The sequence below is a fragment of the Malaya genurostris genome, chromosome 3 (assembly GCF_030247185.1).
Source record: "Malaya genurostris strain Urasoe2022 chromosome 3, Malgen_1.1, whole genome shotgun sequence".
Lineage (NCBI taxonomy): Eukaryota > Metazoa > Arthropoda > Insecta > Diptera > Culicidae > Malaya > Malaya genurostris.
In genome coordinates this window covers 2,244,679-2,259,093 of record NC_080572.1, presented here as the reverse complement: position 1 = coordinate 2,259,093, position 14,415 = coordinate 2,244,679, and the positions used below count along the sequence as shown (strand labels likewise).

The following is a 14,415-nucleotide window of genomic DNA, read 5'->3' as shown; positions in this document are numbered from 1 at the left end:
CGATATATAACAATGTACGAAACATGGCTCCATCACTTCACTCCGGAGTTCAATCGACAGTCAGCTGAGTGGACTGCACGCGATGAACCGAACCCAAAGCGTGGAAAGACTCAACAATCGGCCGGTAAGGTTATGGCGTCTGTATTTTGGGATTCACATGGTATAATTTTCATCGACTACCTTGAAAAGGGAAAAACCATCAACAGTGACTATTATATAGCGTTATTAGAGCGTTTGAAGGACGAAATTTAAAAAAAACGGCCTCATTTGAAGAAGAAAAAAGTTTTGTTTCATCAAGACAATGCACCGTGTCACAAGTCGATGAAAACAATGCTGAAATTGAACGAATTGGGCTTCGAATTGCTCCCTCATCCACCGTATTCTCCAGATTTGGCCCCCAGTGACTTTTTCCTGTTCTCAGACCTCAAGAGAATGCTCGTTGGTAAAAAATTTAGAAGCAATGAAGAGGTAATCGCTGAAACTGAGGCCGATTTTGAGGCAAAGGACAAATCGTACTACAAAATGGTATCAAAAAGTTGGAAGATCGCTATAATCGCTGTATCGCCTTTGATGGCAATTATGTTGAATAATAAAAACGAATTTTGGCAAAAAAATGTGTGTTTCTATTAAACGATACGAACTTTTCAGCCGAAATGTTATTTAGGATCCTTAAAAGAAGGGCAGCAACTTATTTTGTGATTATCTATCTATATATATATATATATATATATATATATATATATATATATATATATATATATATATATATATATATATATATATATATATATATATATATATATATATATATATATATATATATATATATATATATATATATATATATATATATATATATATATATATATATATATATATATATATATATATATATATATATATATATAAGAATGAAGGCGAGAAAGTTTTTTTTAATTAAGAAAACAAACAAGCTGAGCATCTCCTGGACTGGTTTGAAAAAAAGGCAATTTCCCATTCACACGTGCGTGAACCATTTAAATATATAAATTTTTAAAATTTAGATTGTCTTTATTTCTGATCCGAATGAAATTTGAACCTTTGAAACAGTGAGAATTAATTATTTATTCTAAGTTCATGAACGTCAGTTCAACCCTCTCTAGGAAAATAAAGTGAATTCCGTTTTACGTTTTTTACGCTAACCACCCTGTGATTTCGAAACCGAAGTCGGATCTGATTAAATTAGGAAGTGTATTTTATGAGATCCTAGAAGCTTTCATTTGAATCTAAGTTTGTAAAAATCAGTATAGACTTCTCTGAGAGTACGAAATGAGTTCCAGTTTTGAGTTTTCAACGCTCTTCGTCAAGTTCCGGACAAGTGTTGCATCGCATTTTTTGGACGCTTGAGGCCAAATTTTCTTGAATTACTGCATGTTTCCAGCTACCTTACCAGTCCTCTTGAAGACCCTCTTTACGATTGTCCAGTAACATTTGATGGGTCGAAGCTGAGGGCAATTTGGTGGATTGATCTTAACAAAATTTATACCCTTTTCCGCAAGCCAATTGAGAGTTATTTTGGCATAGTGAGCAGGGCTTGCAAATTGAAGCAACGAATATTAACGAAAGGGTTTCACCATGTCGTATGTCAGGTAGAATTCACAGCGCAACCCAAGCAAAGAGAGCTTCGTTCGTTCATTAGTTCATGAATATGCCCGCTTGCTGAGACCTATGCTTCATGAGGTTAACATTTGATGAATGGTTCTCATATTGTAGATGCCTATGAGGAAACTAGATTCATAACTTTTAGTTCCGATGAATATTAATTAATAAAACATTGCTTTTAGTGTTTCTAGGATATATAAACAGTGTAAACTGCCAAGAAACAATTTTATGATGAGCATAAATGCAAAATTTCTGCTATAAAATGTTTAAAGTATGTTTGAAATGTGATCAAATTTGGTCTTGGAGTGCGAACATTATGTTAAAAATGATTTCTGTAAACCTAGACTTTAAAAATAAACCGTAAACATTGCCTATATGACTTTGCTTCGCGTCTTGTAGCACGCCGTGAAGCATCTCGTACAATACTAACGAGAGCGAACCCTTCATTTCATTCCATTAGTTCATGTTTAACTGAGACTGAGAGCACAGACAATTTACTTGGCAAGGGGAATTGGTCTGCTCAGTAGCATATACTCTCACGCATCCAGTTTCTCTCCAGTTGAGGATTCACAATACAAGCCCAGATAGTGAGCCGACGCTAAATCCGGTCAAAACAGTGAAGGTGTACTATGCTTCTTATATAAAGCCAGCAATGTCTTATGGAGACACTCAGATCGATAGATTTCTGCATTTATAGTTCCGGTAGTGTAAAACATGGTTGACTTCAAACCACAGAAAATATGTGCTTGCCATACCAGTACCTTTCGACCGAATTTCTCCACTTGAATCGACCTGTCCGCATCGCTCACATCGTCCCCAACGATGACAGTAAAGTATTGTGGACCTGGAAGAGTTTTTGAGTCCTCCTTTACATAAGTCTCATCGTCCATCAAAACGCATGCATCCGGACACGCGAATACACGCAAAAGACGCGAATACAATTCCCGGGCCCTTGTTACTGTTCGCATCTTCTGTTCTACACTTTGTTACGAGATCTTCTGCTTCTTGTAGTTCTTCAGGTGATTTCGCCTCTTGTATACGCTGGATCATTCCGACACTTGTTCCTCCTTTTTTGGCCAAATCACGTATTGACATTGATTTGTTCTTCATGATTAGAGATACCACTTTCTGGTTCAGTTTCGGATTGAAAGATCCGGGTTTTCTGCCTACTCCTGGTAGCTCATCCAAATAATAGTGTTCCCCAAACTTATTAATTATGGTTTTAACACTGGCATGATGAATTCCAAACCGCTTAGCCAATTTTCGCATAGTTATACCCTTTTCACTCAGCCATGTGCTCAGAACCTTAATTTTCACTTCCTTTTCAATACGCGACATTTCGAAATCGTGGAATTCCAACCGCACAAACAAGTAAACAAACGCACAGCATGCTGTGATCACAAATACATGCGTTCAACACAAATGTATGAGGATAATTTAATTTCCAACGCTGATGCCTATCTACGGAATTCTGCTTCCTCTATGGATCTACTTCTTAGAACTTATGTATTTTGGTTTATTCCTTTAGAAAACTACAGAAAATAATTCAATTATCATCATACAATTTTTGAATACCAAATCAAAGAAAAATATTTTTCCTCGACATTCCTACTTTTAATAGCATAACTAACGGTGAAAAATGTCAGAAACAATAGTGCAGGGTCGACGTGCTTTGTATATAGTATTGTCTACTACCACATGCCAATGGAACTTGGCGATGCTGATTATTTGTAGTCTTGTAGTTAAAAACTAGAGAGTGGTATATGGTACACTGCCAACATGGGGGCCAAACATAATGTGCAAATTTTTTAAAATACGACAAGTCGGAAATCGCAACTAACATCAATCGCAACATCAATTTTCAAATCCAACTTGGCAATACAGAAAGTCGCCTTCTTAGATTTGAAAATAGCTCAAAACATTACATTTGGCATCAATTTGTCATACCCGTACCAAAAATAAAAATATTATAAGAGTTAATGCAATAACCTCGATAAAGTCGCCAATTTAGGTTTAATAGTGACCTCAACCATAATATTTGAAACCCGTGCGAAACGAATGATTTGCCATGCTGAAGATGTGAACAATGTTTCATCCAAATCGGAGCAGTTGATCATGATTTTGCCACCTTTTCTGAGGTTAATTTTTTATTTCTTAAACAGGGAGTGAACTTTCCGTGGACGGCACCTAAAACAACAAAACCGAATGTTAATATCATTAATGTACATATATTTAAACTCGAAACACGAATCGAGAACCTTTGATTTCGCATTTTGAAAATGATCTGAATTTTCTGTGGTGGTGTTTCATTGTCAGCTCAAAAGTGCAACACCAATGCGATCCCCGGTCCATCCCGTATTTTACAATGAAAATCGATTAGAGATTCAATACCATCTACCTCTAACAGGTGTTCTATCAAGTGACATATTTTATAGCGAGAACCATTACAGTTGCCGTACCAACACTCACTAAGTTCCGAGTCTCTCCCTTCTGGGTAGGGATAATCTTATCTCTATATCGTAACATACTTTACGCGATCTGCAAACCCAAAAAAAAGCATATCTGATAAAGCACATTCACCATTGTGCTGTCACTCTACGAAACGTGTCCAGAAGTAACAGAGTTTTATTTCAGTTCAGTTCATTCATTGATCAATGCCAACTCGGTGAAGCAGCAGCCGCTTGTTCGGGTTGACGGGTGGATATGTACATTCAGCAAACACGTTGACATGTACCGGACACTTGAATGTGATTGATCGGAAATGAAAAAAAAAAACTAAGTGATTATGTTATCAGTGAAGCTGAAAGCTGAAAGAATTCACATCGCAGTAGGAGTTGCCGATTTGAAAATTTTTCTTTTGAATTAATGATCATCAAGTGAATAATTGCTTAGGTGAAAACATCCAATTTACAGCAAAGCTTAACAAAACAGACGCTGTTACCTGGTAAAATATTTCAACAGACGTATTGTACGATCCTAACTGCTTATCAGTCTGCATGCTTCCAATGTTCTAAACAGTGCACCATTTTGATTACTTGAAACGACGTGCTCAAAAAGTAAACAATGCGAGTGAGTATCTGATTATCCAATAGGTAAGCAAAAATGTAGGTTTTACTGTTTGTTACATTCTAGGCGCGTCGCGTCGTTCCGTCCGCCAGGATATTCTTTTTTGTTGTGGTGACTCTGCTGGGGCTTACCGTCCTGTACTATTACTTCACCGTGTATGAAAATGTTCATCACGCCAACGATTGGACCGAAGAACTGTTTCAATCGGTCGAAATTAAAACGGTACCTTCGGAGCTTGTCAGTTATCGAAGAAATGCAACAACTGAGACACTGCAGCAGCAGCCTGAAAGTGGTACCTTTCCTCCTGGCGATATGGGAGTGGCGGTTGAATTGGGTTCCGACATAAAGTCTGATATCCGCCATCAGGTCGATGAGGGTTGGAACACACAAGGACTCAATCAGTATGCTTCGGATATAGTGTCAGTTTTCCGCCGATTACCCGACATCCGGGACGATTGGTGCAAGGAACCTGGTAGATTTCTTTCGGAGCTCCCTCCGACATCCATAGTGATTGTATTTTTCAATGAGGCATGGTCAGTTTTGGTCCGGACGGTACACTCGGTTTTGAACCGAACCCCACCGGAGCTGATTCAGGAAATAATTCTAGTAGACGATTTTTCCACGTTGGCTCATCTAAAAACACAGCTGGACGATTACTTTCGGCCATATCGGAAAGTGCGTATTGTCCGAGCTGGCAAACGGGAAGGTTTGATTCGAGCGAGAATTCTTGGTGCGAAGAGTGCCAACGCCGAGGTTGTAACTTTTCTAGACGCACATTGTGAGGTTATAGTTGGTAAATATCGCGGCTAACTAGATATCAATTGATATTTTTGACAGCTACGGCTTTTTTTTCGTTCGCCACAGGCTGGCTAGAGGCGCAGTTGGATCGAGTAGCCCGTGATTCCACTACCATAGCGATACCGTCGATCGATTGGATCCACGAGGACACGATGGCACTGAATGCACAAAGCTCTCAACTGTACTTTGGTTCTTTCGATTGGACGATAAATTTCCAGTGGAAGTCACGTTCGGAGAAGAAAAGAAAAATGGATAATCCGGTCGAACCGTTCGATACGCCGGTAATGGCCGGAGGATTATTTACCATCAATAAGACGTTTTTCGCTCATTTGGGATGGTATGACGAAGGATTTGAGACTTACGGGGCAGAAAATATGGAACTTTCCTTCAAGACGTGGATGTGTGGTGGATCGATGCAGATTGTTCCCTGTTCGAGGGTTGCACACATACAGAAAAGAGGCCATCCGTATCTAGCGGTAAATGAGGGACCCATTGTCAGTTTCGCCATCATCTAATCATCTTATTTTTATAGCATACACCTGGTGGATACTCAGCCATCAAGCGGAATACTGTTCGGTTGGCTGAGGTGTGGCTGGATGATTATGCGGAATATTATTACGATTCGTTTGGAGGTGCCAAAAATCGAGGTCAATTTGGTGATGTATCCGCGAGAAAAGCCCTTCGAAAGAGACTGAAATGCAAATCTTTTCGATGGTATATGGAGAACGTGTTTCCAGAGCAGTTCGATCCATCGAAGGCTGTCGGTCGAGGGGAGTTTCGGAGTGCAGTCGATGCTAAGGATCACTGTCTCGAGTGGCCTCCCCCACTGGCAACGAAAGGAGTGAACCGATGTCATGGCCAAGGAGGTCACCAATTATGGTTTTTTACCTCCGATGGGGAATTGACACGAGAAGATCATTGCATGGATTACGACGGTTCGAAGTTGGATATGATTCGGTGTCACCGGATGAAGGGTAACCAGTTGTGGACATTCGATAGCGACAATAAACAGTTCCGGCATGCCTATCATCTGCGGTGTCTGGAGTGGGATGCCGGAAAACTGAAAATGAATGAGTGTGTAGGGGGGAAAATTAAACAGCAATGGTTGATTCAGCACTACAATGCCAGTAACTTGAAACAGCTTTAGGGCGGTAAGGAATGCGATGACACGGCAGGAATGTATTCATGGTGCAAAGTGACATTGAAAGAGTAAAATTATTACAATTCCTTGCATTATTTCATCCGCTTTGTACAAATTTTAGCTTTTGCAAAGCTATATTCAAAGGAAAAACATCAATGTTAAAGTCTTAGGAAACAAATTACATACGCTAAGTATTATTTAAATTAAATAAACTAAACAATGAGAGAAAACAGTATTAACGGTTTTTTTTTCATTTATTAATGTGATTTTCAGGGTGCACTGCTTAAGCTCTAAGATGCCGAGGGCATTTTCAAATTTGAATTTACTATTTACTTAACACTAGTATAATTTCTTTAACTGTTATAATGGCCCTTGTGAATTTCTCAATATCAACCGAAGAGGAATCCCGAAGAGTGATGCCGAAACGCTTCTTACCTGTGCGGATGCCCGCGTCCAAAATGATCGTAGCACAGCCACAAACGAATTTCCAGACATGACAGTCACGATCTTTTTTTGGCGCACATCTACGGTCCTCCGTGAAACTGGCACCAATGGTGATAAATTGGTTGCACTGCTGAGTTCCCGTCAAACATCCATAATGCAAATGTCAAACCGTGAGAACCTTTCGATTCGGTAGCTCATTCGTATATACTGAGATTTTATGGCACACTTTGGTTGAAATGATAACAATGCAATTAACCTCGCGCACCACCAAGCGGTGAGTGCGGTCATTTCAGAAAGTACCGGGAACGAATCACATTTTTTAAAAATATTTATAAGCACGTACATGTCTTTATTATTTATCTTTGGCACAGCTTTACCCACCGTAGTAGTCATGGCTTACTATGTACCGATTAATACAAAATCTTTTATACCCACACAGCCCTAATTACTGTTCTCACTTCCACTTTCACATTCACTTCACTTACATGTCACTTCACTTGATTTTCCCTATTACCAGTATCACGCATAGTGAAGTGATCACTGTAGTGGAAAAAACTCATTTTTTCAACGAAATGTTGGTGGCGTGATGTTCATAATGATATCAACTTCATCCAAATAATTACTTTTGTCTTTGAAGCGACTTCCGTGCTAAGGACCTAAATTCACTTCACTTGGTATTCACCGTGTAGTGATACACGTAATAAGGGCCAATGTCGCATTGTAGTAACGGTGATCTACTCTGGTGGATTTTGCCTCCAGATGGTGCTCGGCAACGGTTGTCGGGTTTTAACTTGTTCAGGTGAAGTTAGCACATATCGATGATGGATGCTTCCTTCTGTCCATATGGGTCAGCGGGAAACACCCCCGGGTCATGAAAATACGGCCCGCATGCTGGTTAAGCATTAACGGTTTTTTTCTATTATTAGGCTCCATAGAAACAGTTACGAAGTCTAACAAAAAATCAGGTAATTACAGAGTTATAGCTGAAGTAATGCCAGATTGTCCGGACGTTTCGTGCTACTTCTGGCGTTCACTCATCTTCTGCGAACACTAAAATTTATATATTTTAATTATTAAGATTATTGGTTGGTAAACGACTGGACAATGCGCAATTCAGGCCCCAATGTGGTTCTTACCCTCTTGTCCAGTAACTCTTATCCCTACCTCCCCGCGGTGCAGGCTGGGAAAGATCGGGTAACCAACCCCGGTGGGACCTTGGTCGTATGCTGACAGGGAAGGGGGTCCTCTTTAGAGGATGTCGGAGCGTCTGTACTCCATGTTAGGAGCGGCTGATTACCGTCCTTGTGTCAGTGTGGGACTCTAAACAGTGCTGACACGATGGCCCTCCGGCGAGGCAGGAGGTTGGTGCAGGCCTAACAAGCCGCCCGAAAAAAGGAAGTTACGAACAATCAAGAAAGAAATACGACTCGTAATAATCGGCAAAGACCTACGCGACGAAAAAAGGACTATGATTGGAAGCTTGGCACATGGAACTCCAAATCAAGCAAACTTCAAATCCGCGGCTTCGATGTCAAAGATGCGTAAACTTTGCAGCCTCCCGAGGACTGGTAGTTCGAAGCACCTTCTTCCCACGCAAAGATATTCACATAGCCACCTGGAGATCACCTGATCAACATACGGAAAATCAAATCCACCACGTTCTCATCGACGGGCGATTCTTCTCCGACGTCATCAATGTCCGCACTTATGGCAGTGTCAATATTGATTCTGACCACTACCTTGTCGGGGTTTGTATGCGCTCAAAACTATCGACGGTGCACAATACTCGTCGCACAGGAACGGCGGGACTCAATCTCGAGCAGCTACGTAGCATTCGTACTGCAGAGGAATACGCGCAACAACTGGAGCTAGTGCTACCAATGGAAGAGCTGCTTGGCGCGGCGACTCTTGAAGACTCTTGTACCGCACAAATGACACACGGAAGTTCTATGAGAAGGTGAACCGCTCACGTAGAGGCTACACGCCACAGGCCGAAATGTGCAGAGATACCAGTGGTAACCTTTTCACGAACGAACGTGAGGTGATCGACGGGTGGAAGCAGTACTATGACAAGCATCTGAATGGCGAAGCACAAGATACAGAGAACGGTACAGGAGTCAACCTGGGTGCACGTTCAGCCGACGACAGATTTCCAGCCCCTGATCTGTTGGAGATAAGTGAGGAGATCGGCAAGCTGAGGAACAACAAAGCCGCGAGCAATGACCAGTTGCCAGGCGAGCTGCTCAAACATGGAGGAGAGGCACTGGCTAGAGCGCTGTACTGGATGATTTCTAGGATTTGGGAGAAGTAGATTCTACCGCAGAAATGGATGGATGGAGTGGTATGTCCCGTCTACAAAAAGGGCGATAAGCTAGACTGTTGCAATTACCGCGCAATCACATTGCTGAACGCCGCCTTCAAGGTACTCTCCCAAATCCTTTGCCGTCGTCTATCACCAATAGCTAAGGAATTCGTAGGGCCGTACCAAGCGGGATTTACTGGAGCCCGCGCCACTACGGATCACATATTCGCGATAAGACAAGTACTCCAGAAGTGTCGTGAATACAACGTACCCACGCATCACCTATTCATTGACTTCAAAGCGGCATACGACACAATCGATCAAGAACAGCTATGGCAGATAATGCACAAATACGGTTTCCCGGATAAACTGACGCGATTGGTCAAAATAACGATGGATACAATGATGTGCTATGTCCGAGTATCTGGGACGCTCTCGAGTCCCTTCGAATCTCGGAGAGGGCTACGTCAAGGTGATGGACTTTCTTGTATCTTGTTCAATATTGTCCTGGAAAGTTTGATTCGAAGTGCGAGGATCGACACGAGTGGCACGATCTTCCAAAAGTCCGTACAACTTTTTGGCTTCGCTGAAGATATTGATATTGTGACACGTAACCTTGAGAAGATGACGGAAACACACATCGGACTGAAAGCTGAAGCTAGGCGTATCGGACTGGCCATAAATGCGTCAAAAATAAAATACATGAGAGGCTCTAGAGAAGAAACACTACGCCTCCCACCACGAATATTGATAGACGGTGACGATATCGAGGTGGTTGACGAGTTCGTGGGCTCACTGGTGACCGCCGATAATGACACCAGCAGAGAAATTCATAGACGTATTTTGGCAGGGAATCGTGCATACTTTGGACTCAGAAAAACCCTCCGATCGAGAAAAGTACGCCACAGCACGAAATTTACCATCTACAAAACGCTCATTAGATCGGTTGTTCTCTATGGCCATGAGACCTGGACTATGTTGGCAGAGGACCAACGCGCCCTCAGTGTTTTCGAAAGAAAGTTACTGAGGACCATCTATGGCGGAGTGCAGATGGAAGACGGAACGTGGAGACGGCGTATGAATCACGAATTGCAACAGCTGCTAGGAGAACCACCTATCGTACGGACAGCTAAAATCGGACGTCTACGATGGGCTGGGCATGTCATAAGGATGTCGGATGACAGCCCAGTGAAAATGGTTCTTGAATCTAATCCGACTGGCACAAGAAGAAGAGGAGCGCAGCGAGCAAGGTGGATCGATCAAGTGGAGTGATGATCTCAGAAGCATCCGTGCCTTGAGTGACTGGCGACGAGCAGCAAAGCTTGATACAGCAAAGGACACTCCAGGCCTATAGCTGTTAGGTAAGATAAGTAATTATTAGGACCGTCAAAAGTTAAAACTTATTTGCTATCTTATAATCTTCGGTCGACACTTACTTCTTTTGTTTATCGTTGGATTCAAAATATCTGTCTGTCATTTCAGTTTCCTAATAATAGAGTTGTATGCTGATCTGAAGGTTATATTATTATTATTAATGTTTTTTTTTATTTCACCCCGGTTTTACCCATAATTGGTCATTCGCCGGAGAGTAAGCGTGGTATTTTTACATTTTTTTCAACAAAAGCAATTTTTTCAAAGTTTTATTTATTTATTTTTTTTGTTTCGATCGATCGATTTCGCGACTGGTATGACGAAAGCTTCTAGGGACCGCGGAAAATATCACCGGAGGTACGGATCCTCCGGCAGATGGCCCACGCGGTGAAGTCGTCATCGATGTTCGAGGCGTTGTTGGTCACGGATCCCGGATTTTCGAGTTGAGCTGTATCCAGCATACAGACTGTGGAAAACACATCCGAGATAGAATCAAAACGGGTATTCAACGAGCTGGTTTTCTGGTTCATTTGATCGAGGAAGGGCCGCGGGAGAACATCCCCGGAGTTGAAAAGGCAGAGGGAAAGAAAAATACCAAAACATTAGATATGTTCAGAGGGATAAAAAGGGGAGGTGAAGAGCATTGCGAAGCAGAAGCGAAAATCCTTAGAGAAAATAGCTATCGGCCAGGTGGAGGTTTCAGGGAGCAGAGTATGATGATGTACGAGCTAGACACGGATTCTGTGAATATGGGCCGCGGCGAATCACCCCATCACCCAGTGCTGGATGTGGCGGTGAGCCCGTGGGAATCGGAACATTATTGGTCTGGCTCCGTGTAAAGTCTTATTATTAAATTTTTTTTATATATTCCGGCATCCTTGAGAAATTGAAGGATTGTTGTTTCGGTCACAGGATCGTTGGACAGTGCATCCCGTATTGAGGACGGGATTTTATGAGTGTTCCTGAGGTCTTGGTATTCCGGGCAGTTGATGACTACATGCTCCACGGTCAGTCGGGAATTGCAACTGGAACACATCGAAGCCTGTCGGTTTGATACGCAGTGTTCGTGGGACAGCCTGGTATGTGCGGTCCTCAATCGGAATAAGATCCTTTGTTCCCGGCAGTCGTTGCGATCTGTACATTCTGCCGGTTCGCCCTTTATTTTCTGCAGGGGACCGGATGACGCACGCCAGTGTTCCACGAAATGGTTGAAAGTCTGCCAATACATCAGCAACAGGCACCTTGGAGGTATACCGGGTGTTGGTTCTCCCGACGGTCGCAAGTCCGTCGGCTCTTTCGTTCCCCAGGATCCCACTATGGCCAGGGACCCAGCAAATTGTGACATTGCTGCCGCAGTAAGACTCGATCGCCTGAACAAAAGGGTGTCTGGATCTTCCAGCCTCCAGAGCAGAAATAACTGCTAAGGAGTCCGAGAAAATCACAGCCTCGGATCCTGGTGAGAAAGTGTTTAAGCTAGCGCGTATTGCCGCGGCTTCGGCGGAGAAAACGGAGCATGACGGGTGTAGGCTCCGGGCGATGGAAGTATTCCGTCCCCAAACCCCGATACCAGTCCGAGAACAGCCTCGGGATCCATCAGAAAAGCGCACTGTAAAGCCTTGAAATTTGTCGGCCAGTATTTCGTTGAAAGAAGCTTTGGCTACAACGGGTGGAGGGTGGGCGCCCAGCAGTGCAACTAGGGAAGTATCTATTTTAGGTTGGTCCTGTTGGTACCATGGTCTTATCCAGACTCGAGGAAGACGTGCCAAATTTGGAAGATTTTGACCTGTGAAATTGTTATACAGACTTTTGGCAATTTGAAGTAGTGTACAATCATCGCCGGTAGTTCTTTCCAGATACCCTAGGGTTCTGCGCATGATGACCATTGCTGAAAACCCGCAAAATGGGGGGCGTCCCGCTTCAGCGCATGCCGCTGTTGCTGGAGTACTTGGCAGTAAGTTTGAAGCTAACCTAATAGTTCTCCATATCAGCGCCTGGCCTATTTTTAGGCCCGTTTTGCGATTCTATCTGGGGTGGCTAGAGCAAATCGTACGAATCAGTCTTAACCTCGGTCCGCAGTCCTTCTTAACCAGGGAGAAATAATTAGAGAAGGACAGGTTCCGATCGAATTTTAAGCCGAGGATTTTAGGGCATTTCTTAAAGAGCACCGTAGTTCCGCCCATGGTGATGGGAGGGGTTGCACTGAAATGAGAATGTCGACAGAAGTGGGAAAGTGAACGTTTGGACGGGGCGATGTTGAAACCGACGTAATCAGCCCATTTGCATATTGCTTTTGCGCCTGTTGGACTTTCCGTCGAATTATTTTACGCGACTTCCCAACGACTAATATAACTACATCGTCCGCGTAAACAAAAATTAGTATGACTTTAGGGAGGTAGTTTAATAAGGAGTTCATGCTCACCAAGAAGAGGGTCACTGCGAGAACGGATCCTTGGGGGACACCATTTTCTCTGAAAAGGTTCGAGAGAGGGATCCACCTATTCTGACCCTAAAATTGCGATTCGTGAGAAAGTCGGATATATATCAGGCCATTCGACCATTGACTCCCCATTGGAATAATTGTCTTAAAACAGCCTCTCTGTTGACCGTGTTATATGCTTTTGCCAAATCAACAGACAAGGCTTCAACATGTAGCCCATCCTCCATTGCCCGGTGAATTGAGTCACAGAGCGATGCAAGATGGACCCTGTTCCCTTTTCCTGCTGAAAACCGAATTGCCTGTTATCTAGTAATTCGCGCTCTTCGAGAAAAGTGTCGAGTCGCCGGTTAACTAGTCTCTCTAATGTTTTTTCCTATACAAGAGAGAAGACTGATCGGACGAAATTGGTCGGCTTGGTGCGAAGATGAGTGACCTTTCGGGATTGGGATAACATGAGCAGTTTTCCAGTTCGCTGGAATCAAACCCGAGTTCCAAATGCCATTGAGACAGTTCAGAAGGCTACGTCGACCTATGGGCGGGAGGTGACGGAGCAGAACGTAGCTGATGTCGTCCGGACCGATCGACTTTCCTTTCGCCGTGCCCAGAGCGAAATTTATTTCTTCGACAGTAAATGGTTTATTGTAGGCTTCACAAGAGTCCGGTGGGGGTGATATTGGCGTCAGTGTTGCGTCCCGAAAACGATTGGTGAACGCAGTGGGTATTGCTGAATAGGCCGACAAGGACTCGAAAAATTTACCGAGATGGTTGGCAATTTGTAGTGGATCGGAAGTAAATGACCCATTCAACTCTAAAGAGAATCCCTTTCGGCGTCGCTTGCCATTCAATGCGTTGACTCTTCTCCACTGCTCAGCTGTTGAGGAGTCTGAAGAAATGCCTCCTTAAAAGCTTTCCCAACTTTGGACCTTAGCATTTGCTATGGTTTTCCTGGCGATGTTCCTGAGTCGCTGAAATTCCTTAGCTCTGGCCTCTCTTGCGGGACTGTCTAGCGGAGTTCCACGTAGAGCATTAAGGGCCTTTCTGCGAACCCGTACAGCCGCAGCCACCTCTGACGACCACCAGTGTACCGCCCTCTTGGCCCTCAGTGTAGCCGCTAGAAAAATGGTATTTTCTAACATATCCGGGGAGAGGTCAGCGCTAGGGCTGATCAGGTTTTCGATAGCAGTCTCGTAACCTTTCCAGTCGGCTCTAGAGTAA

The 14,415-nt window shown here is 43.2% G+C and overlaps 1 protein-coding gene across 1 annotated transcript; it reads left to right on the top strand.

The window, feature by feature from the left end:
- Window positions 1-4,297: 4,297 nt before the first annotated feature.
- Window positions 4,298-6,858, top strand: LOC131438826 (putative polypeptide N-acetylgalactosaminyltransferase 9). The gene is made up of 4 exons (XM_058609146.1): window positions 4,298-4,710; window positions 4,774-5,500; window positions 5,572-5,981; window positions 6,038-6,858. The coding sequence occupies exons 1-4, from the start codon at window positions 4,705-4,707 to the stop codon at window positions 6,650-6,652; spliced, it is 1,758 nt and encodes a 585-aa protein (XP_058465129.1). The 5' UTR covers window positions 4,298-4,704; the 3' UTR covers window positions 6,653-6,858.
- The last annotated feature ends 7,557 nt before the right edge of the window (window positions 6,859-14,415 follow it).

Bases quoted from the DNA above. Each gene is read 5' to 3' on its own strand.
- LOC131438826 (XM_058609146.1), top strand. The intron at 5,501-5,571 runs GTAAATATCGCG...CGTTCGCCACAG, and splicing joins ACATTGTGAGGTTATAGTTG to GCTGGCTAGAGGCGCAGTTG. The intron at 5,982-6,037 runs GTAAATGAGGGA...TTATTTTTATAG, and splicing joins GAGGCCATCCGTATCTAGCG to CATACACCTGGTGGATACTC.